Raw genomic sequence first — 24,340 nt, 5'->3', positions numbered from 1 at the left:
ATTTATTCCCAATTTTCTTACTCAAAAGGGGGGAATGTAGTTAGATGCCATTCCCCCCCCCCCCTCCCCCGAATCCTCTTTCTTTTTTTTTACTCAAGGGGGGCGTGGTTGAGTTTAGTGCCCACTATCACCCCTGTTTATTGTTCTTGTATACTTTCCGCTCAATTTGGTTACTGTAAAAGCAGACCTCGTGCATGTTTCAACTGATCTACTATCTCCAATCTCTGGACACGGCACAAATTATCCTGTGAAAGTGTCTGTCCTAAAACATTGTAAAAGTTTCAAATTCGCAAAGAAAAATTAGTATATCTGGAAAGAATATATAGAGGATCGGAAACCTATTTTAACAGTTTTAGGAATTGCCAATTTGTATGGAAAAACAGATATAAACTGTCAACATACAATTAAGAGTATAAGAATTTTAATGTTTTAATGCTTTTCCTTTTTTTAAATTCCTGTTATCCAAAAACTTATGTAACCCGAGAAAAATGGACATGGGGTGTGCAGGGTTTTTTCTGCTCATATAACTGGTAAAATTACTACTATCCTCTCCCTTTGTTTGTTTACAGCGATGAAACTTATGACTGCACTCGTGAATGTGGCCCTCAACCTGAGCGTGAGTCTGGACAACACCCAGCGTCAGCATGACGCAGAGCGCGCTAAGCAGTCGTCCAAACGAGCCAGCGAGAAGATCGAGCTCCTCATGGCTAAAAGGCAAGAGATCATGGAGAACACGGAAGAGATTCAACAGATGATGAACAACATCTTCAAAGGCATCTTTGTACATAGATACAGGTGAGATAGTATACAAATATTGACTGCTTTGAAGGACATGGCTAAAACTATTGCCCCAAGGTAAATTTGGAATTCAGAAGAGATTTATACAAGGTTGTAGAAACACGTTCAGGTGATAATCGCTCTAAGATAGTGATAGTGATAGTTCAATGACGAATGACAAGACTCAGTGGCAAATCTGCTGATAACCAATCAGAAGCAAGGATTTCACTAGCTTATAACAAAAACTGTCATTTGTCACTAAAGACAAGTTATGTGAAATGGGACCATTTGAAAAGTGCCATTTAAAAAACAGCTCTTATTGCTGTTTTAGGAATAAAAAGGGATAACTATAAAAATGTATAATTTTTTTTTTTTTTTTTTTTTTTTTCCACATGAAAAACACACTGCTAAAATGATCTATTTCTGATTTTTTTTTTTTTTTTTTTTTTAATTGCTGGCAGCCAGCTTGAAAAATAACCCGACTGTCAGGGGAAATGTACCGAGCGGCCATTTTGAGCGGCTATTGTGAACCTATTTTTCAAAAAAGCAGGACGCTAAACATTTTTGTTTTTGTTTTTTTGGCCCAATATCTATTTATGTTGTGTCCACAGAGATACCCAGCCTGAGATCAGAGGCATCTGTATGGGGGAGATTGGTGTATGGATGAAGAATTACAGTGAGATGTTTCTCAGTGATAGCTACCTCAAGTATGTGGGTTGGACACTGCATGACAAGGTATGACTTGTTTTAATCCATGTATTGGTAGCCAGGTTCAGATCCAATGTTCTGTTTAAAGGGGGGGGGGGGGGGGGGATGACACCCAACAATCTTTGACCATGTGAGATATAATCCAATATTTTCTTGTGAACGTGATAACTTGAGAACAAAACAAGGTATCATAGTTGGACTTGGTGAGAGTATGAATGACCATGTGAAGATTACCTGATTACATTTTGTGGTCAAGAGGTCAAAGGTCATGGGTAAATTTGAATGTGCTGAAATATCTTGTTAGTGCATAACTTGAGAAAGAAATAAGGTATTATTTTCTTTGAGGTTTGATAACTAACCCTCCACAAAGCATATGTTCAATTCAATGAAAATGAAACAAAGGTAATCACTTATCATTAAAATCTACTGGTCCGTTAAATCTTGAATATGAAGAGGGTTACTATCATGCCCAAGAACTCCTACCCTTTAAACTTCATCAAAATTACTGAGGGTTTGCAAATGAGAGCAACAACCTTTAATCCGATAATTAAAAATGACTGATAATGTTGCAGATTAAGGCATTTTTTCTAGTTTCTGTAGGTGCTGTTTTGGCTCTAAATTTTGAAAGGGTATTTCAGAGAACACAATTAGGGGCACACTGCAATTTGTTACAGCATCAAAGATTGAATTTTATGAGGGAGGAGGCATCAGCCAGTTGTGCCCCCTTGCCCCCCCCCCCCCTCCCCTCCCTTATATCTGCCACTGTTGAAGACATCTGTAACAAGTGCCTCGTTGCACTGCATGGTAAAGGGTCATTATTTAGCCCATCCATTAAATTTATCATTGTTCCTGTTGTCTTCGCCATTCAGGTTGCCAATGTCCGCAACAAGTGTCTAGTTGCCATCTACTCTCTGTATAGTAACATAGAGCTGGTGCCCAAGTTTGGAGCTCCTCAAAAATCGCTATGAAGACTAACATTTATGGCTATAATTTGACATCTCATTTGATCTATCACTTTCATGTATCTTTGCTGTTCAGGTTGGTGATGTCCGCAACAAGTGTCTGGTTGCCCTCTATACCCTCTATGGTAACATAGAGCTGGTGCCCAAACTAGAGCTCTTCACCAATCGCTTCAAGGATAGAGTGGTCAGTATGACCCTGGACAAAGAGACGGATGTAGCGGTCAATGCTATCAAGGTGGTCACCCTGATCCTGAAGTAAGTAGATCAGCCCCTGGTGATAGTGGTTTCAGCCTTATTTCATCATAGATGTAGGGTAAGAATTGGTTGTAGGTTTAGGTTTAGAGCGAGGTATAGTGTTGTGTTTTTCGGTTGCGCTATCTAAGCCAAAATTACCCTGACATCGTTTGTATCCTGGACGTGGCACCTTTTCTGAATTGGTGCCAAGCCAGCATTTGATTCTGCACCTAAGACTTTTGATTAACTTTCCTTTAAAAACTTGCTCCAAAATCTTCACGCTTTTACTTTGCTGTTTTTACTTTGTAATACTCTGAAGAGTTAATGTTTTTCTCTGCATTCATGTTGCTAGATACAACGAGGACATCTTGAGTGCTGAAGATTGTGAGAACGTCTACCAGCTGGTCTACTCGTCCAGCCGAGCAGTGGCCCAGGCAGCGGGAGAGTTCCTCAATGAACGTCTATTCAAACGTGAAGATCAAGAGACTGCTAAGGTCAAACGTACAAAGAGAAGGAACATCAACGCACCCCTGATTAAAGATCTCGTACAGTTCTTCATTGAGAGTGAGGTAAGTGGACAGAATTTCAAATACGCGATTCCAGGTAAGGAATTACTTTGAAACCGAAAACATTCACATGCATGGAATGTTCACAAATTTCACAAAGTGGTTTAGAGTTGCCAAAAAAATTCATGCTGTGAAGTAAATTAATCACAACTGACATAACGTAGAAGGATGTATGGGACTACACAAACATATGGCATAAAAAATTGGGCCCCATTTTTAAGCTGTTACCTGTCATATTTGGAATATGAAGGCTTCTGATGTTCTTCCATACTTGCATAATAACAATGATAATGCTCACAAATTATTTGCCACCTCTCCCCAGAACTCAATCTTCTCTTTAAAGCCGAGATCCATATTTTAACCCAAGATATTTATTTTCTTACAATGTTCGTAGCTTCATGAGCATGCTGCATATCTAGTAGATTCTCTGTGGGACATCAATGAGATGATTCGAGACTGGGATTGTATGACTGAGCTGCTGCTAGAAGACCCCGGCAGAGGAGAAGAAGGTACGTTGTTATTTAAGGTATAGACCAGTTTTGGAAACGCTCCCCTCTCAAAAAAAATGAAATGAAAACTCTTATTACCAATCATATGAAAGAATATATTTTGACTAATACATGATGATACAAATTTTGCCTGGCAACTGCCTACAAATTGATATATTTGCTAAATTATTATATCTATCCAGACTGGATAAATATTGCGTAGTCCCCTATACATCTTTCTGTGTACAGTGCTTGTAACTTTACCAAGACTGGGCTAAATTTCTTATAATTTTGATGATTCCAGAACCTTGCAGTACACACCAATACTTTTTGCTAGATGATCAACCTTTTCTGATCGATTCCACAACTACGATTCCTTAGCTACAAGACCCCAGCATATACCATTTTGCATCATCCATTAATAGAGAGGGTGTATTAAAAAGGACACTTGAAGGGGAAAGTTAAACAAGAGGACAGGAGTGAGAAGATATGACCCTCCCCTATCACTCCAGGGGGGTGTTTCACAAAGATCCTAAAGTCGAACTTAACTATAAGTTGGACTTAAACATTATGGAAAGCCATATGTAGCCTTAAAATAAAATATATTCAAAAACGAAAAAATCAAGTATTTTAGACATTTATAAATTCGACATCAAGAACATGAACTCTCCTTGATAATAGAAAATATGAAAGATTGGAATTAAATTTTAAGCCTTTTAACCCAAAACAAAAACAAGAACAAAATATTTTCATACATGCTAACGGCTTTCCATAATTGTTCAGTCCAACTTGAGAGATAAGGTCAACTTAGGATCTTTGTGAAACACCCCCCTGAGGGGACCCAATTATGAATAGAGAAACTGTTTGTACACTTGGTGTTGACAATTCTCCTATTCTTGGGGGCGTTTCACAAAGCCTTTTTTCAATGACAAATAACAAAAACCAGTGACAAATCTGTTGATAACCAACCAGAAGCAAGGATTTCAGTAGCTTATAACACAAATGGTCATTTGTCACTGATGACAAGTGTTGTGAAACACCCCCCTGGATATTATAATGTTGATGTTGTTTGCCGGCTTGCCCTCTAGCTCTTGATGATAGACAGGAGACAGCTCTGATTGAGATCATGGTGTCAGCTGTCAGACAGTCTGCTCTCGGTCATCCACCCATCGGCAGAGGCTCAGCAAAAAAGGTACAAACATCATACATCTTATGACAAATATATACCACAATAATTTGATTGTTTGGAATTTGAATTCTGAAGAAACTAGGGACAGCTATTTTTTTGTTTTTGTTGTTAGTTTGTTTGTCTCTTCCTGATTGAGATCAGAATTGGGTACCTTCTTTTAAAGTTTTTTTTTTGGCATGAAATACATTTATTCCCATTTAGTAATGAAACAAAGCAGTGTAGTTGAAAAAATATATATTGAAAGTTCAAATATGAAAACATTCTTAAAGGACTGGATGGAACAAAACGGATTTAGATTCAAGTGTTATTGTTCAAATGAAATATACATATGTGATTTCCATTAAGTTTTAAATACAATATAAATAATACAAACAAGATGCCATGAAAAGAAGGAAAAAAAATCTCAGTCAAATAATCCTGAATATCACAGTAGATTGATGTTCTCACAAAAAGGATATTTAAACCTTGCTGAGGCTCAAACTTGCAGCCTTCATGTCTCCAGTCAAATATTTGAATCTCCTAATGAGGGCACCACGTACATAAGTTTGATCTAATTGTTCCATTTACAAGGCTTATCCTTGTAAATTACTTTAGTAGGTAAGAGAGATTGATTTGTCAAAAGATTTTGTCTCAGAAATATTGAAACATTAAACTTATAACAAAGCATGGATCTTGTTCGTATTGTAGACTCTGTTGACAAGCAAAGAAAAGAAAGTTGTTCAGGAGGATAAGATGAAACTGACAGAGCATTTCATCACCAAGCTACCAGAACTACTTGCCAAGGTAAGATAACACCCCCCCCCCCCCATGCGGTACTTCAAGATGATAAAGATAATAATTGTTAACAAGAATTATACAGCTCTTGTAAGCTTTGTTTGTAGTATCTCTATCTCTCTCAATTGGATGAATATTTTGTTTCCAGGATAACGTGCATTAGAAATGATCTTATTACATTTGATTTGATTTGATATGGTTTATTGATTAAAAAACATTCAAATAGCAGCTAGAGGCTGAAACAAATTGAATTTACAAAAGATATATTGAAAAGCATAACATATAAATATAAATGGCAATTCACAATAAATAATCAAGGATATGATCAAAGAAAAGAAGAGAAACAAGAGAAGAGATTGAAACGGATGACTAGAGGATAATTGAAGGAGAACGATCGAGTAACAGAAGGCAATAAGACAAATGTAACAGAAGATTAGAAGGACTGGTAAGATAATAACAGAGAGGGGAGAGAAAGAGAGGGCATAGAGAAATGAGAAAGAGAAGCTGGCAAAGAGACTACACAATAAAAGGGACAGATAAAGAGTAGGACAGATAAATAGGCTGAAATGGAGAACTAGATATATAATCGGATAAAGTGTAATAAACTATGATACAAATATAATACTGTACAATATAAATGCAGCATAATTGGAGACCAACTTAAACGGACTACAAATTAAACAATGAATCCTAAAGCCCAAACCGCAATGTCATTGATATATTCATTATAGATATTTAAATATAAAAAGCTTTACATAATTAGGCAAAACATGGTTAATACACATGTATTTGCTTCAAGATCCATATTAAGATATATAATTATTATTGAAAATTGAATTTACAAAAAAAGAAAAAAATAGCTGTTAAAAAAAGAGGAAAAATTCGGCAACAAACTAGATGTGATTAACAGAATTGCATTGTTGGATTGCAAATTTTAAAAATACAGGTGTATATATATTATTTTGAAATTTGAAGTGATACAATCAAACGAAACGAATGGATTATTATTCTTACAAGCTTATTTCAAATCAGAGTTTATCAGCCGTACAATGCATGTATAAACAGTAACTAAAATCTTCCAATATAAAAGCTAAGAGCTTCCAGTTTAGTTTTAGTCCAGTTTGTTCTTCAACCCTATTTATGTTTTCTTATTACCGGTAATTGGAATTTGACAACCAAGAAGTGAGCAGGTTCTTGATGACCTCTAGTGAAACAAGCTCTCAAAAAGCCCAATATGGTTCAGTTTCTTGTGAGATATATGTCACTATATTTGATTTGGGGTATGGGAGGATCTTGATTATCTAACTGACCTGACCGCATGTGCAATTCATACCCATCCCCATCCCAAGTCATTTTGTTCTATACATTAGATAATATTTTTACTTCATTCATTTCTTCCGAAAACAGTTCAACACCGATTGGGACAAGGTTGCCAATTTGCTGGAGATCCCTCAACATTTTGAGGTAGAGATCTACACCACGACCCGTCTCGACAAGCATCTTGATTCCCTTCTGATCCAGATGAGAGACATCGTCGAGAAGCATACAGAGTCTGAGGTAATGTATAATCTCACTAACGTGCTCAGCTTCTGCAGAGTGTTTTTGTGTTGTGCAATTAATAGGTAATCATCTATACTGTTCAGTATTTATATCTTGATTGTATGTAGCAGGCAAATATCATATTTTCTAAATTTCGGTAAACTATATGCAGAGATGCCAACCCTCCCGATTTTATCGGGAGGCTCCCGATAATTCACCCCAACTCCCGACCTTACGATCACCATCCTTATCCTCCCGATTTATTAAAAAAAAAAAAAAAAAAAAAAAAATGATTTTTTTTTTTTTTTTTTTTTTTTTTTTTTTTTTTTTTTTTTTTTATTATGATTTTTTTTGGAGGGCGCTTATCAGTATATATATCTGTGAATTGAAAGAGAAATATCATCTGCTAACTTAAGCATGTAATAATTCCACTATGTTAAAAGACAAATTAAGAGTAGCGAAAGATTGTTTCAGCATATGGATCGCCGTAACCAATGCGTGGATATTGCCACAGAATCCAAATGGCGGAAAATCAGCAAAATAAGACCAGGAAATGGTCTCGGAAGTATAAGACCGAATACAGTATCAAGTACCTGTGTAATCGGAAGTCTGAAAGTAATTCATCATGCATTTTGTACAATTTTTATGTTATTTAAAAAAAAAGGGGGAATTATTTAACTAAATACACATGTAAAATGCTCCAAAATAAGGCTCAGATTGCACCAGAGAGCATCTAGAACCCCAGAGCTTCCAGGGCCCTAAGGCGGGCCCTGGACCCCGGCCGCATGTGTCGGGCGCTACGCGCTCGAGATGTGCGCTACGCGCACATTAATTGGTGTCGATTACAAATCCTCCCTATTTCTGATTTCCAAAAGTTGGCATCTCTGTATATGATGTAAATGACTTGTTTCTCATTCTGAATATAGAAAATGCCCTAATACTCCTTCACATTAATATGTGCACACATTAAATCAATGCGCATCCCCCCCCCCCCCCTCCCCCGCCATGTCTAGTTTGACCTAATATTACTTATTGCACTTTATAGAAACACCCAGAAGACCAGCGTAAGCTCAGATCCTAGGCAATTCAGTTGTTAGAAGTTACATGCACTTGTTGGGATCTTGATGCACGCGCCATCGCCTAGGAGACACTGCTAGGAAAGCTGTACAGCACCATGCCAAGGATACCAATTGCACAGAGTACACTCCTAAAAACTCGCAATTTCAGATAGAATCTCAAGAATTCAAACGTTTCATTAAGTTTCCTACTATGCAATCTTTTGATTTTAATGAAGTTCCTTGTTTTACAAACTCTTGTTCCATCAGGTTCTGGATGCATGTGCTAAGACGTATGAAACGCTTCTAGGAGAGCGTTACAGCACCACACCAAGGGTTCAGGTCGCTCAGAGTACGCTCCTAGATAACCTAGCTGAAAGGCTCAAGAGAAGCGTTGATGTGTACCTTATGGTGAGTAGGAGATCAAGATAACAGGTCTTCCCAAAATGTGGAAGTTAATATTAGCTAAGAGGGTTCCGGTAACTTTGTCTCAGATTCTGAAACAAAATCCTGGATTTAGCTCATGCTACAATGATAATTATAAACCTTTAGGTCAATCAGGAACTCCATGACTTTTACAAGCCAATCGCCTGTCTGATTATCAAGATATTTATGATTGGAAATCGAAACCAAATTTTGCGTTTGCCAAACAGTTTTCATAACGCTACAGTCTTTTGGGGAAAACGAGTATGGTATAACCGGTCAAAGATCTTTACTTTTTTGAGGCACTTCTTGATCATTTTGAAGCGCAATTTTTTTTTAGGGCTTCAATTTGAAACCACATCACAGACACTGGTATCACGTAGGGCCGTGCATCTCAGATTTAACATTGTTAAACGATGCCTTTAATATTAAATTAAGTTTTTAACATTTAGTACAAAAGTTAATATCCACTCAACCTCAAAACTTTAATGATGTACTTCATTTATCTAAATCAGTAAGCCTGCCCATTAAATGTCTTTATCAATTGAATTTTTGAAACAGAAAACTTTAATGTATAAGTAAAATGTAAAGTATAATGTACACTTGGTATATTTGATTTGATGTTGGAAAGTGTTTTTCAAGCTTAGAAATGATTTCAATCATTTTATTTCAGACCCAGAATCCTACAGAAGATGACCTCTATAACATCTCATCCAGTATCAGAAGAATTGCTTCATTCTACAGGTAATGTAAACAAATAGTTGAATTCATTCCTCTGTGCATAGTAGAATTGTCAATTTAATGGTTGCTTTCTTTCTTGGATGCAATTTTGAAAACAGCACATTTTCAAGCCCTGTGTATTAGACATACAGTATAGTAGTTAACTTTGGCAGGCCGTTCATGCCACTAGATCCCCTAACCATTCCTGGCATTGGTTTCTCAAGGGACGTACAAATCATGGACACAAATCTACAGATCATAATTGAGAGACCATAATGGTGAGAGCAACCAGTGGTATGAATGGCCTGCCATAGTTAAATCCAACTTAAAGTCGATCTTAGTCTTTGTGAAACACCCCCTGATGGTCACTGTATGACTCCCTGTTCAGCCTTGTGACACAGTAAGTCACTGTAAATATTAACGATAGAAGATGTAAGATATTGAATGGTATAGGATATCAAAGAAACATATATTGTTCATAGTACGCATAGATTCTTAATGTTGTATGAATTTTGACCCCTTGACCTCTTCAGCTGTCATGACCTGACCCGATAGGAGCTGTATGATTCTCTGTTCAGTAGTGTGATACAATAAGTCACCGAAGATATTAACAATAGAAGAACATATATTGTTGATAGTATGCATAGGTTTTTAATGTTGTATGAACTTTGACCCCTTGACCTCTTCAGCTGCCATGACCTGACCCGATGGGAGCTGTATGATTCTCTGTTCAGCCTGGTGAAGCGATGCTCAGAGAGAGGGGCAGCTCCGGATCAGATCTTTACCTTGGCCATCTCTTGCTGTCACTATGCCATCATGTGGACCATGACCAAGCTAGACAATCAAAACCCAGAAATGGTAAATAATTCCCCTTTTTGCTTTCATGATTATTCTTCTTTCATTTGAGTACATCCGTCTTTACAGAGTATTGTCGTACTATACTGCGGGTGCAGGTGGACCACTACATCGGGGTTTCCCCCTACTCTTATACAAACAGTGCAGTGGGTTCTTAACGTGCAAAGGTAGTGACTCTTCTCTACACGGGCCTCCATTTAACGTCCTATCCGTTTGTAATAAAGAGGTAAAAATGTGTCACTTTATACCAGTCAGTTGAATAACTTCTACCAGCTGTAACTTGGCCTTCTTTTCATGAATACTGCCTTATGGCAGGGCTTGACACTAACAGTAACAGGCGCCTGGGACACATGCAAAATGATGGGTTCGTACCAGCAAATTTTGAAGCTTTTGCGTAGGGTTTATGTATACATACAAATTGTTAAAAAGTAAATCAGGACCCCCTTTAAAAAAAATAGTATGGAGCCCTGCTAATGGAACTAAATAATAATAAATACAGTCAAATGTGTCCAACTTCAATTGCTCTTACTCTAAACCATCAACAACTCAGTCTTTTCAAGTTTTTGGGGCAGTCTATCCTCCAGTATTTTATTTTCTTGTATTATATTATTATCAATCTAATGTAATATTGCTCTTAAAACTCTATGTATCTCTCTTCCCCCCTTTCTTTCTTTTTCTCTCTCTCTCCCTCCTCCTTACTTTCAAGACTTATCATGGTTTCGCTCCTTCATATCTTTCTGAACTCCTTCCTCGATACACTCCTGTCCGGACTTTGCGATCTGCTTCTCAATCTCTCCTCTCTCGGTCTCACACTATTTCATACTAACAATACGGTCAACGTTCTTTCGTTTATGCAGCTGCTTTTCTTTGGAACAATCTCCCCCTTCAAATTTGCAATGCTAGCTCTGTAAATTCATTTAAAACAATGCTAAAAACACATCTCTTTAAGTCTTGTTCCTGAATAGCTCTTTTGACCTTTTGCCTTTTAATATATTTTGTGTAGATTACCGTAGGATACTAATAATTTATGAACTATTTGTATTTTGGTTGTAGGTGATTTGTAATTATGTACATGTATTATTTTCATTTGCAAAGTTTTAATGGTAATTTAAATTGATATAATTTGTAATGCAAATTCTGTTTCCTTTACTTATCAGCTGTTTTCTTCTAAACCGCTTAGAGGCAATTTGCAATTTGCGGTATACAAATATCTTATTATTATTATTCTTCCCACGCTCTCTCTCTTTCATCACATGACAGAGCGAGATGAAGAAGATCCGTCGGAATGTCAGTGAGCTGATCAAGACCTGCTCGACGCTCCTCATCGACGGCAGCGAGCAGATCCGAGAAGAGGCTTTCATCACAATCTGTGACCTGATGGTGGTCTTCAGCAGACAGCTAGCTGCCCAGCCCACCCTCGCACCACTCGTTTACGAAGCAAACCTCACTCTCCAGACACTGCTCTCAGACTTTGTGCAGGAGCATGTTTTTGTCGAAGAAGATGATGATGGTAAGATATAAGTGATATAACTACTTGTTCTCTATGCATGATTCTTTCCTTAATTTGAATTTGTTACAAACTTATTCAAGTGGGTAACAAAACAACAATAATTAAACAGTTGATGTCATATGCATATCCATGTACATATCCATGTACATGAGTTACAAAGAACCATATGTACAAATTAAATTAATCATATTATATCATGTCATATCAAACCTGTGAATTAGCCATAACTTTTCCTGCACAAACAATGCTTGGATAATTATGTTTGCAATGACTCATAATGGGAGGCAGGGTCTTATCTAATCATATTTATGATATCTTGCATTTCCTATCAACAAAAAGAGTTCCAATACATGATCCATCCAAGAATATCTAAGTCACCAATTTTGAAACTTCATCGTAATGCAGTATTGTCTAATACAGTTTAATGAAATCACCCTTCATGCGTGCCTTAGATTTTCATATCAATAAGTAGCATATTAATGGGGCGTTTCAAGAAAGTTGCGATTGATTGCAAGTTGCAAAATTTGCAACTCAACTTTGCAATGCCCCACTAGTCTCCTAAATTTCCTAGGATTTTGTTAGGATTAAAGTTAAATTAAAGAGAAGGTTGAGTTCTGGGAAGAGGTGAAAAATAATTTGTGAGTGTTATCATTCTTATTATGCAAGTATGGAAGAACATCAGATAAGACATGTTCCCTGAAAAGCAAGGCTCTTCAAATGCCTTCATATTCTAAATATGTCATGTAACATCGTAAAACTCGGGGGTAAGATTTTTACGCCACGTGTTCATGTAGTCCTATATACATCTTTCTGTGAACAGTGTTTGTAACTTTACCAAGACTTGGCCAAATTTCTTATCATATTGATGATTCCAGAACCTTGCAATGCACACAAATTCTTATATGCTAGATGATCAACCTTTTCTGGTTGATTCCACACCGTTTCTTTCACAATGCAATCACATGACCAGAACTCAACTTCATCTTTAAGTTAACTAGATCAAGCTTTTATTCCCTCCCCCCCCCCCCACTCTTTCTCGCTCTCTCTCTCTCTTACTAATGAGGCGTTGCAAGAAAGTTGAGTTGCGATCAATTGCAAATTTACAATTAATCGCAAGATTTACGCTCGATTTTGGGGATTTGCAATTTCTTGCATCTTTCTTGCAACGCCCCATAAGAGTCCTACGTACTCATATTCATGTTAGCTCTGTCTCTTGTTACAAATCACAGATGATGAAGAAGACGGTGATGACTCCCATAAGATTGAGGTGCTCCACAAGAGACGTAACCTCCTGGCAGCCTTCTGTAAACAGATTGTATTCAGCATCATTGAGATGAGGAATGCATCAGGAATCTTCAAGCATTACATGAAGGTAGGTGTCTTGAAGGGAGGCGCGATAGCTCAGTCGGTAGAGCAGTGGTTTCGTAATCTGGCGACCTGGGTTAGAAACCAAGTCGATGCGCTAGTGCCCTTTGGTAAGGCATTAATCCTCATTACCAGGTCTCTTGGAGACGACCAAAAGCCGTCGGTCCTCTGGTTGCTTACTAATAAGCATTTATGCTTTCTTAGCAGTCAGGTAAAATACCCACCACTATCTCTCTCTCTCTCTTGTAAGAATAATAACAAAAAACAGTATTATACACAACAATTTTAATGTGCCCTATGATCTAGTGAACTAATAGAGGCACAGAGTGATACGTCTGTGACCCTGTGCTATACCTAGTAAGATGCTACGTATGTATATCCATGCTAGAGAATGTTTGATTTGTAGGTTCATTTTTTGTTACTGTTGAGCTCTCAATACCCTATCAAGTGATACTTATTTCTGTGGAAGTATTTTTATCTGTTTTTGTTATTTTGACTGATTATTTGTGTTCTGTAAAGATGTAATGGCTGTATTGAAAAAATTAGAAATCTTTAATGAAAGTAAATGTGCGCAAGTCGTGGTCGAGTGGGTACGTTACCGGACTGTGGATCACAAGTTCCGCGGTTCGAGTCCCGCCGCGGCACTAATGGCAAGACATTAATCTACATTTGCCACACTCGACCCAGTTGAAGTAAATGGGTACCTGGTAGAATAATTCCTTGAAATGCACTGTGCGCTGATAACGCTGCCAGAGCTAAAGCTAGGTAATAATTTCCAAAACTCTTTGGAAACGCATAGGGACGTCCAGACGTTATATATTGTGATATGCGCTATACAAGAACTGAATATTGTTTATTATTATTATAATATGAGATTGGATATGTCTTACTTTCTCTGCTTAGTTTTACAATGACTATGGTGATATCATCAAGATGACCCTTGCCAAGTCTCGAGAGAACAACAAGATCAGCTGTGCCAGAACACTTGGTCTTAGTCTGACCCAGGTAAGCCCAGATCTTGGTTCTAAGACACATTTAGTAGCATCAATCACACCATGTTCAATGTGCTATACTCTTAGACCAAATCCCATACTCTAACCCTAAACCAAATACTACATGCCCCACGTAGCCTAAAACCAAATCCTACCCCTAACTCTATATATTCAACAAAATAAAACCAGATTTTGGTCTTAGTCTGACCCAGGTAAGCCCAAGTCTTGGTTCTAAGACATATGTCTTAACACTAATCACACCATATTCGATTGGCTATACTCTTAGACCATAGACATACTTTAACCCTAAACCAAATACTATACGCTCCAAGTAACCCTAACACTTAACCTAACCTAAAACCAAATCCTACCCCTAACTATATATATTCTATTTAACTTACACTATCTATTGTGATATTTATGTGAAATTCTATCAATGCTTGACAAGGATTGGATTAAATTGGATTGGATTTGTACTATCAAGTGATTTGCAGTAGCTAAAGTTGATTTACAGGGTAATTTGAACTACAATGTCTAAACTGTCCATGAATGATCTTACAGTGAGATATTGATTTTATACTCTTACTTAAGTACATAAAATAAAATAATGGAGAAGATTAGATTTGATTCAATTTGATCCCTCACCTTAAATTGTTCTGTGATGATTTTAATTGAATCCATGAAACAGTTATTGAAGGGAGATAGAATATCAAGGCTGATTGACCTTTTACATTTGACCTTTGACATGTTGTTATTTCTCTCATGTAGTTATTCAAGGACATGAAAGGAGACATGGGGTATGACGAGGCCAAGACGCAGAGTCAACTTAACGCTATCAAGGAACTCGCCAGACGTTTCTCTTTGACCTTTGGCCTTGATCAGATCAAGACAAGGGATGCGGTTGCTGCCTTACACAAGTATGTGTGCTTCCTCATAATGTTGTCAAATACTTTGTCACAACATTTCACTTATTTCACCTACTATATAAAGGCAATATTTTTGCATACAGATATTGAGTGCATCATTTACTGTTAAACAAAGTTAAACTCTGTAAGTTTTTAAACAAATTTTTGTTCTCTGTATTTTAGGGTTTCTTGTCCCTATACTGTATTCGAGATGTGAGCTTAAAATGATTATAAAGATATATGGCAAGTATCGTTGCAATTTCAATTAAACTAAGAGCGACATGTGAGAGGGCGAGTTGAAGCACCGTTACGTGTTCGCTTGCATAGAAAAGGGCCCACAGAGAACCCAAATTGGACCCAAAGTTATTTTTGGTTCTCTAGCATTAAACTTTGCGTAAGTTGCCAGGTTTTTATGATATCCTTTATTTTCTTCACACTTCTTTACTCTTAGCCCATATAATTCCAGGTAAAACAAAAATTGGGTTGATTTTACACATTCTAGCTGTGCACAAATTATTTTCAATGTGATTGTTACCTTTCAAATATGTCTTGTTTTGTCAAACAGGGAGGGTATTCAATTCGGCTTGACTCCACTTGAAGATCCAGCTAACGAGTATGGCCCTCCACCTAACCTGGGCTACCTGGAGATCTTGACTGAATTCAGCAGTAAACTGATGAGACAAGATAAGCGTACTGTGTAAGTCACTTTTAATATAGCCATTCTTGTTATAAGTTATTCAGCAGTAAGCTGATAAAAGATTAGATACTGTGTAATTCATTGTAAAGTCTAGCTTTTTAGTACAAGTCTGTTCCGAGACAAGTCAAACAGTAATATTGATGTTGTTTGGCTTATAGAGTGTCGTAGTCATGTGGTTTAAGTACTTGACTTGAAATTCAAAGGTCGTGGTTCTATCCCCGACACGGCACTAATGTCCTTTGGCAAGGCATTAATCTATATGTTTAACTCGCTTAGTTAATGATTAGGGGAAGGGGAACCCATGTTGACCAGGTCGTCTTGTTGATGAATTTTTAAAGAGAGAGATTGTATTCTGGTTTTGGGTGCATATCAAGGATGGGAAGCATTCAATTTAAACAATTGTGTGCTCTTTGACGATATATCTTCTAGGCTGCAATACTTGGATAAGAACCTGAAGGAAGGGATGACGGAGCAGGAGAGTGAGGAATGGGCCCCTCTAAGGATCTACCGCCATTCACTCCTTCAGGGAGACCTGATAGAGAGACCACCAGAGGTACCACGGATACAGAAGATGAGCAAGAAACAGGTCAAGGGAATGAAGAGAAAGATGGCCATGCAAGGAGGTAGGTGGAGTATTTGAGAGGAGTGTGAGAGAGAGAGGGAGGGGGAGGGAGGGAGAGAGAGAGAGGGAGGGAGGGAGGGAGACCTGATAGAGAGACCCCCAGAGGTACCTAGGATACAGAAGATGAGCAAGAAACAGGCCAAGGGAATGAAGAGAAAGATGGCCATGCAAGGAGGTAGGTGGAGTTTGAAGAAGAGTATAAAGAAAAAGAAGGGAGAGAGAGAGAGAGAGAGAGAGAGAGGGGGGGGGGGGGAGGGAGGGGGGGGGGGGGGGAGAGGGAGAGGGAGAGACCAAGATTCTTCAGATACAAAAATCCAAGGAAATGAAGAGAGACATGACCATGCAAGGAGATGGATTATAGGGAGAAAATACATAATGTTTCGGGCATTTAGAGACAAACAGAAACAGAGAGAGAGACAGATATACAGAGACTAAAAAGGAGGGATGAAGAGAGAGAGAAAGAAAGCGAGAGAGAGGGTGGGGGGGGGGGGTATAGAGAGACAGAGAGTCAAAGAAAGAATTAAAGTGACAGATAGACAGACTGGCAGAGACACAGAGAGGATATTTAGAAAAATGTATTAAGGGATCAGATCATTAAGTTGCAGGTGGTTAAATCACGCACAATGTTAATTTATATAGATCTAAACAGAAATTTTCATCTTGCCACTTTCTTTGCTCCTGCCCTAGATGAGAGTTCTAACGACCAATGGTTGTCCAGGGATGCCCACATCAACGTCACCGGTGCAGCAAAGCGTCTCAGAGGAGACGAGGAGACATCACTGCAAGGATCCGATAGAGATTTTGAGTGAGTGCTTCCTATCACTTCTTATCATTTATTTTGTTTCCAGTCTAGAAGAAACAAAAGACGCAAAGATGGGGTTGTAATGACTAGGATTATCTGAGGGCATGCTAGAGGTTTTGTTTGAGGCCTCTAGGCCTTCAAATGGGGGTGTTTCACAAAACTTGTCATCAGTGACAAATGACAGTTTTTGTTATAAGCTACTGAAATCCTTGCTTCTGATTGGTTATCAGCAGATTAGTCACTGATATTTGTCATTTGTCATTGAAAAAAGGCTTTGTGAAACGCCCCCCCCCCCCCCCCCCCCCCCTGCAAGAGCATTGAAAGCTCTCAAGAACTCTTTTACCAATATTCTGTGAATGAAATATAATTAAGAAGGCCTCTGGTTAGGGGGAGGGTGCAGAAATGTGGTCCAACGTATGCTCCGACAACAATTGCTCCAGAAGTGGTGAGGTGATGTGGTGTTTAGGATAGGGTTGCAATTGGGTGTGAGGTAAGGTTTGGGTTAGGCTCAGGTGTAATGTTTGTTCCAGGAACAATGTTAAGAACTCATGTAGTATAGCACATTGACCCCTGAGCAGTAGTCGCCAGAGCATGGAACCTGCAGAAGGGTTCCTTTTATCTTGAGTTCTTGTTCTTTTCCCCTCTCCTTATCACTTTCTCTCTCTCTCTCTCTCTCTCTCTCTCTCTCTCTCTCTCTCTCCCTCCCTCCCTCCTATCTTTCTCTCTCTCTCTCTCTCTCTCTCCCTCCCTCCCTCCTATCTTTCTCTCTCTCTCTCTTTCTCTCTCGCCCTCCCTCCTCCCCTTTCTCTTTCGCTTTCCGACTTCTATCTCCCTCTCCCCCTCCCCCTCCCTCCCCCTTTATCTCCCTCTTCCTCTCTCGCTTTCTCTCCTCCTCTCTCCCTCTCTCTCTCTCTCCCTCTCTCTCCCTCTCTCTCTCTCTCTCCATTTCTCTCTCCCCCTCTCCTTTTTTTTTTAAAGTTATTTTTATGAAGAGCATGTGCCCCCATTGTACTTACATGTACTTACCCCATTCTCACAGGATGGAGGATACAGCTCCAAACTCACAAGCCTCCATGTCATCTTGGCTCAACAGCCAGAGGGCCAGGACAAAGAAAGCTAGGGCTAGGCATAGTTATCAAGGCAGAAAGCAAGCAAGCAAGGCTAAGACTAGGGACAGGTACAGGGTTAGACTAAGTCAAGGACTAGGGATAGGTACAGGGTTAGATTAAGTCAAGGGCTACAGAGCTTTACAGGAGCAAGATATATAAATATATATATATAGAAACAATTTTCCTGAAGTTCTGAAACCTGACATAATGTCATAAGTGAGCATTAGCAATGAAATTTAGGGTTTCCTATTGGTTGGTTTTGGAATACAGGAAAAATGGCAAGGCTAATACTATAGACAGGTAGAGGTATAGATCAAGCAAGGCTATAGACTGGGGACAGGCACAAGAATGGAACTTCAGGTCTAACCTCGACACTAAGATACAGATAACAGTATTTGTTTTTTAAAGAGAGATTGGATAGTTGATTAAAGATATTTAGAAGTACAGTAGTATTTTTCAAGTAGGGATACTGAATAATCTTAGGACAGAAAGCCAGCAAAAAACTACTTTGTAAACCTAGGAGCAGAGATAGGGATAGTTGAAGCGTAGGACAAAATGTATTCATGTACTGAGTTATAGAAAACGAGACTTGGACATTTTCAAATTAGTGGAAGATCGGTGGTCAAGTTCAGGGGGGTGTTTCACAAAACTTGTCATTAGTGACAAATTACATTTTTTGTTGTAAGCTACTGAAATCCTTGCTTCTGATTGGTCATCAGCAGATTTGTCACTGATTTTTGTCATTTGTCATTGAAAAAAGGCTTTGTGAAACACCCCCAGTAATGATAAGTAAGGACCAGCATCCACACTCTAATATGGAATTGATCGTCAATAGCAGAAGATAAACTGTGGGTCATGGATTGAGTTAAAGGTCGTGACATACCACTACCATGTGAGATTTTTGAAGGTGTCCTCCAGTGATCGCTTAAAGGAATACATGATATCAAGGGTTCAGTGACACAAAGACGTAACTCCATATTTTGCCAAAATGAGTATTTGATATCGAAATGTTCAGAAAAATGTGGGCTTTCCAGGATAAACGAAGACTTAACTCCACCCAACAACCCATTGAAGGCAATGGCTAGTGAAACATAGACATAACTCCTTAGGGCCCAAGTGATCAGCGACACATCAACCACTTTTTCTCAAAATTGCCAAAATGGAGTTACGTCTTTGTGTCACTGATCCATCAATATTAACTATAACATTTCTTTAAAAAACCTGTCTGTGTCGAATCATCTTGTAAGCGATCAGACAGCCTCTAATACCGAGTTGCTTTCATGGTCTTTGATAACAGGCATCCCATGCACACGGAGGTCGATGAGGAGGATGAAGAGGAGGAGGAGGAGGAAGAGGAAGATGAGGAGGACTTCCATGAAGGACAGGCCATGCAGGTTTTGGTGAGTACCGATGTTTAAGAGACCGAGGACAGTCTGTTCAGAGGGACACGACATTTACTTTGAGCTTTGTTCTGTCAGAGTTACAGGGTTAGCGATAAGGTGGGGTTCGGGTGTCATTTGGGTTTAAAGGTAGTTTTAGGTTTGAAATTGAGCATAGAACGATTGTCTGCATAGCATGTTATAGAGCCTGATTTACTTCCTCAAAGAAAAGTAGGCTGTGATGTGTCGTCAAAATATTTAAAAAGGAGATTAGCCCCCCCCCCCCCAAAAAAAAAAAAAAAAAAAAAAAAAAAAAATAATAATAATTAAGGGATATTTGTCCCCAAATTTTTTGAGCACTGCCAGTAAGGTCAACAAGCAAAACAATATTGCTCTGTTCAGTGAATTTCCAAGATATTTTTGTTTGTTTTTGTCTGTATCTTCATCCCTTCTTGCCTGCATAAGCTCATTGTATGTATATCTGTTTTACTACCCATGTATTTTTGCATTAAAAAAAAAAGTAAACATTTAATATAAACATGTGAGTGTGCGTTGTAATGATCACCATGCATGTTGCTCCCCTCCCTAGCAATCAAGGTACCGCTCGACCCCAAAAGAATCTCCTGCCCCTGCACGTAGGCACAAGCCCCTTGCCTTTGCAAGCAGTGGGCGGGCCACTAAAGAACCCATCAAGGGTACCCTCAAGGGTGCTGCCTCTACAGGTAGCGGTGCCAGGAGGTCTCGCAGGAGCAGGAGAGTGATCCTTCCCAGCTATAATGAGGATGAGATGATGGCCGATCTGGTGGAGGACTATTATTCCTCTGAGGACTTCGTCTAGGCAGTTCCTTCTGCTTCCGCTTCAGGTTCACAGAGTTCAGTTCTTGTTACCAAACCCGTTTGATTCTTATAATGAATTCTGTTGGAAGCCTGTTCAGTTGCTTCCTCTTCAGGTTCACAGAGTTCAGTTCTTGTTACCAAACCTGTTTGATTCTTATAATGAATTCTGTTGGAAGCCCGTTCAGTTCCTTCTTCTTCAGGTTCACAGAGTTCAGTTCTTGTTACCAAACCTGTTTGATTCTTATCATGAATTCTGTTGGAAGTCTGTTCAGTTGCTTCAGGTTCAGAGTTTAGTTCTTGGTACCAAACCCGTTTGATTCTTATTATGAATTCTGTTGGAAGCCTGTTCATTTGCTTCCACTTCAAGTTTCATTGTGTTCAGTTCTTTCTAACTAAACCTATTCCATTTGTATCATAAGGTTCGCTTCTTGTCACAAAAACTATTCAGCTGCAAAGGGGAAGCCTGTTGGAAGCCTGGTCAGCTGCTTCTGCTTCAGGTTCAATGTGTTCAGCTGTTGTTTCTAAACCTGTTCAGTTCTTATAAGTTTTTGGTTCTTCTCATGAATCCTGTTGGAAGTTTGCTCAGGTGCTTCCATTTTAGGTTCCTTCTGTTTCATTCTTGTTACCCACCTTGTTCTGTTCTAATTATGAAACCTTTTGGAAGCCTCTTCAGTTGCTTCTGTTTCAGCTTCAGTTGATTTCAGTTTTTCTTACCAAGCCTGTTTGCGTCTGTCTTATCCTATTCATCATCTGTTGAGATCATACTTACGACTCCTATTTTCATGTTCATTGTTTTCATTTATTTTACCACTGTTGTTGCCAATGTTGTATTTTGGAGGTTGTTTGCCGGGAGACAAAAGGGCGTTACTGTTAATTGTACAGCCCTTCTGCAGAGCTTCACGCTTACTTTTTTGGAAGGTGTCTCGATTTTTAGAGTCTGTTTGCATGAGCCCTATGTAAATACTCCAAAATTTTGGGGGTCTGGACTTGGATTTTGGGCGCCCATGTTGTCCTGGGCGCCAGTTAGATTCAGGCCATGTCCTCTGGCTCTTAGTAGATGAAGCATTCGACCATGTGTTCATGCTTTGATGATGACATCCACTTTCATGTTTATTGAGTTAAGTTCTTGTTACCAGGCCTGTTGGCTTCGGTAACATCATGTTCAATATCTGCCAAGAATCAGAAAGGTTAACTGATAGCCTTTACCGTGTTTTGATGACGATTCTTAATTCCCATTTCATTGAACTCGGTTACTCTGTTTCTCTATTGTGTATGTTGGCTTTTGCAATTTAAAAAAAAAAATTGGGGGGGGGGGTGGTGTTTGTTTGTTTGTTCAGTTTTTAATCAAATTGCATGATCTAACGACTTGCTGTTTTATTATTTTTTTTTTTGGGGGGGGGTCATATTTCTAACACTTACCTTAAGTTTTATCTTTTTTCTGGATTGAATTTATCATTTGCCATTGATTTTCTTTTGCTTTTGTTTTTTCTTTGAAAACCATGATGAAAATATATTTTGTTTCATATTTCAGCATTTTCTAACACTTACCTCGAGTTTTCTCTTTTTCTGGTTGAATTTTATCATTTGCCATTGATTTTCTTTTGCTATTGTTTTTTTCTGTAAAAACCATGATGAAAATATATTTTGTTTTTTTCTCCTCAACTGTTTGTGATGAAGCTTATTCATCTATTAATTCAGTGATTGATAAAAGCACTATGGAAGGAGTATATTGAATCACTTTAAGAAATAGAAAGTTAGAAACATTATTATTCAGAGGCCAGGCAAACTAACATGAAAACGTCTTTTCTTCGTACCCTGTAAAATTAGGTATTTGAAAGAAATATTGAAAATAACTGTCTCAAATCATAGGATTCTGCCATTTTACTTGTAGATTACTGCTTTGTAGATGACTGGTTTGTAAGTAAATTGTGCAACCACTGATTGCTGTGTTTATCATTTTAGTATTTATTTATTTTTCCTCTTTTTGTTTCCATGGTAACAGGAGGACATGCAGATGGGAACATTCTAGAGACAAGGAGGGAGAAGACATTGTGGACCGTTCAAGTACCTGCATCACCTGGGGGGTTTCACAAAACTTGTCATCAGTGACAAATGACAGTTTTTGTTGAAAGCTACTGAAATCCTTGCTTCTGATTGGCTATCAGCAGATTTGTCACTGATTTTTGTCATTTGTCATTAAAAAAGGCTTTGTGAAACGGGGCCCTGGACTGCATCCTTTCAGACCACAGCTCACAAAGATGATGGCACCATACTTCATTTTCATTACATTACAATAAAAATTAAACTAAAAGTAGGAACACTGATCATTCCATGTATAAGATGGAAATGTCCAATGAAGGACATTCCTCAAATAATCATATGCAATTAATAACAATGCACGTTGTGTCATTTGGTTAGCAAAATGTTCTGTCAAATAATGAATAAACATATAAATATCTCAAGTGTATTGTTGTCCACAAAGTTCATAAGCTAGATAGATTTCAGGTCTATTTATGTTTACACATTGACAAGTTTCATGCAGGTTCATGTAGTAAATTTTAACCTCCTGTTTTTTTGCATTTCGGGGCTAAACTGTTTCAAAATTGTGGATCCAAATTGAAGGCATTCCCTCATTGAATGGGCAGGGAGGGTATTGAAAAGATAACTGGTCAACTTTGACTTCTTTGTTATCGATTCTCAATTAGTCTCCGCTTTAATAAGTTTGGACCTAGTTTAAGAGTTCAGATATTATGTGAATAGTTAAACAGATGTCAAATTTGTTGATCAATACCCATTTACTGATTAAAGAAATAACATTTCTTGATTACTAGTTATATATTGATTCTGACTTTATGTAAATATTGTATTATAGCTTTTTATGATATGTGTTACCAGTTGTTGTCTTGTCACATATGAAATGTGATTGAAACTGTTATGTAATATATAAAACATGCTGTTCTTGTAAGGTTATTGGTGCATCTTGAAATTTCATGTAGTATGTGATGTGGGATATACATGTGTGTGTGTAGAAGATTGTCTTTTCACTCAATAATGTGGATTATTCATTCAACTTCTGTCTGTAGACAAGGCATTTTATCTGTACCTGTCTCTTTTAACCCAGGTGTAATAGATAAGGCTCTGCTGATCTAGTAAGAAGGAATTCCTGAATTACTTTGAGCACCACAATAGATAAAGGATAGTTTAGATGACTACCTCTAGGAAGCCAAGAGCATATCCAGGGTTCAGTGACACAAAGACGTAACTCCATATTTTGCCAAAATGAGTATTTGATATCAAAATGGTCAGAAAGATGTGGGCTTTCCAGGAAACACAAAGACTTAACTCCACCCAACACCCTCGATATGAGTAAAACAAAGCTGAAATTGGTATTATTGAAGTGAAATAACTATTATCACTTTATATTTGAAGTGGGTGAAGCCAGTCTTGATAGCCTTGGTCAAATTGATATTGATCTGAAGATATTGCCCAGCTGAAAATGCCAAATTTAGGGAGATAAATCCTTTTACTCCTGTGAAGCATTTACACCATGTCATGACTTCTATCTAGTGTGTCTTTTTAGTGTTATTATGATGTTTGTTTTGTAAATCTTTTTATACAATTATGTTCAGTATATGCTGCTAAGAGCAAGCACCAACTCATTGATTATTTAATGAGCTTCTAAGAGACTTTCAAGCTTATGTCTTAGCATGTGAACAGTGGTTTTAAACAAAATTGTAAAAATTTGTATAGTGTATCGCTGATGGTGAGATTGTAAGCGTTTGTTAAACTTTTGTTGAAAGTTGAATAAGATAATAAAAAGTACAGCATATTA

The 24,340-nt window shown here is 38.1% G+C and overlaps 1 protein-coding gene across 1 annotated transcript in view; it reads left to right on the top strand.

Moving 5' to 3' along the window:
- LOC592465 (cohesin subunit SA-1) overlaps positions 1-24,340 on the top strand; it is a 33,202-nt gene extending 8,862 nt beyond the window's left edge. Inside the window, exons 7-26 of the mRNA XM_030982320.1 lie at positions 570-795; positions 1,389-1,512; positions 2,524-2,702; positions 3,034-3,250; positions 3,642-3,756; positions 4,824-4,927; positions 5,612-5,707; positions 7,106-7,255; positions 8,563-8,703; positions 9,389-9,459; positions 10,125-10,293; positions 11,551-11,800; positions 13,030-13,172; positions 14,069-14,170; positions 14,926-15,074; positions 15,628-15,759; positions 16,189-16,382; positions 17,069-17,186; positions 19,590-19,692; positions 22,511-24,340. Of these exons, the coding sequence (XP_030838180.1) occupies positions 570-795; positions 1,389-1,512; positions 2,524-2,702; positions 3,034-3,250; positions 3,642-3,756; positions 4,824-4,927; positions 5,612-5,707; positions 7,106-7,255; positions 8,563-8,703; positions 9,389-9,459; positions 10,125-10,293; positions 11,551-11,800; positions 13,030-13,172; positions 14,069-14,170; positions 14,926-15,074; positions 15,628-15,759; positions 16,189-16,382; positions 17,069-17,186; positions 19,590-19,692; positions 22,511-22,537 (2,810 nt within the window). The 3' untranslated portion in view covers positions 22,538-24,340. The remainder of the gene's footprint in view (positions 1-569; positions 796-1,388; positions 1,513-2,523; positions 2,703-3,033; positions 3,251-3,641; positions 3,757-4,823; positions 4,928-5,611; positions 5,708-7,105; positions 7,256-8,562; positions 8,704-9,388; positions 9,460-10,124; positions 10,294-11,550; positions 11,801-13,029; positions 13,173-14,068; positions 14,171-14,925; positions 15,075-15,627; positions 15,760-16,188; positions 16,383-17,068; positions 17,187-19,589; positions 19,693-22,510) is intronic.

Source organism: Strongylocentrotus purpuratus, unplaced genomic scaffold, assembly GCF_000002235.5.
Source record: "Strongylocentrotus purpuratus isolate Spur 01 unplaced genomic scaffold, Spur_5.0 spur5_scaffold_12, whole genome shotgun sequence".
NCBI classification, from domain to species: domain Eukaryota; kingdom Metazoa; phylum Echinodermata; class Echinoidea; order Camarodonta; family Strongylocentrotidae; genus Strongylocentrotus; species Strongylocentrotus purpuratus.
This window is presented reverse-complemented; position numbering and strand designations above follow the sequence as displayed.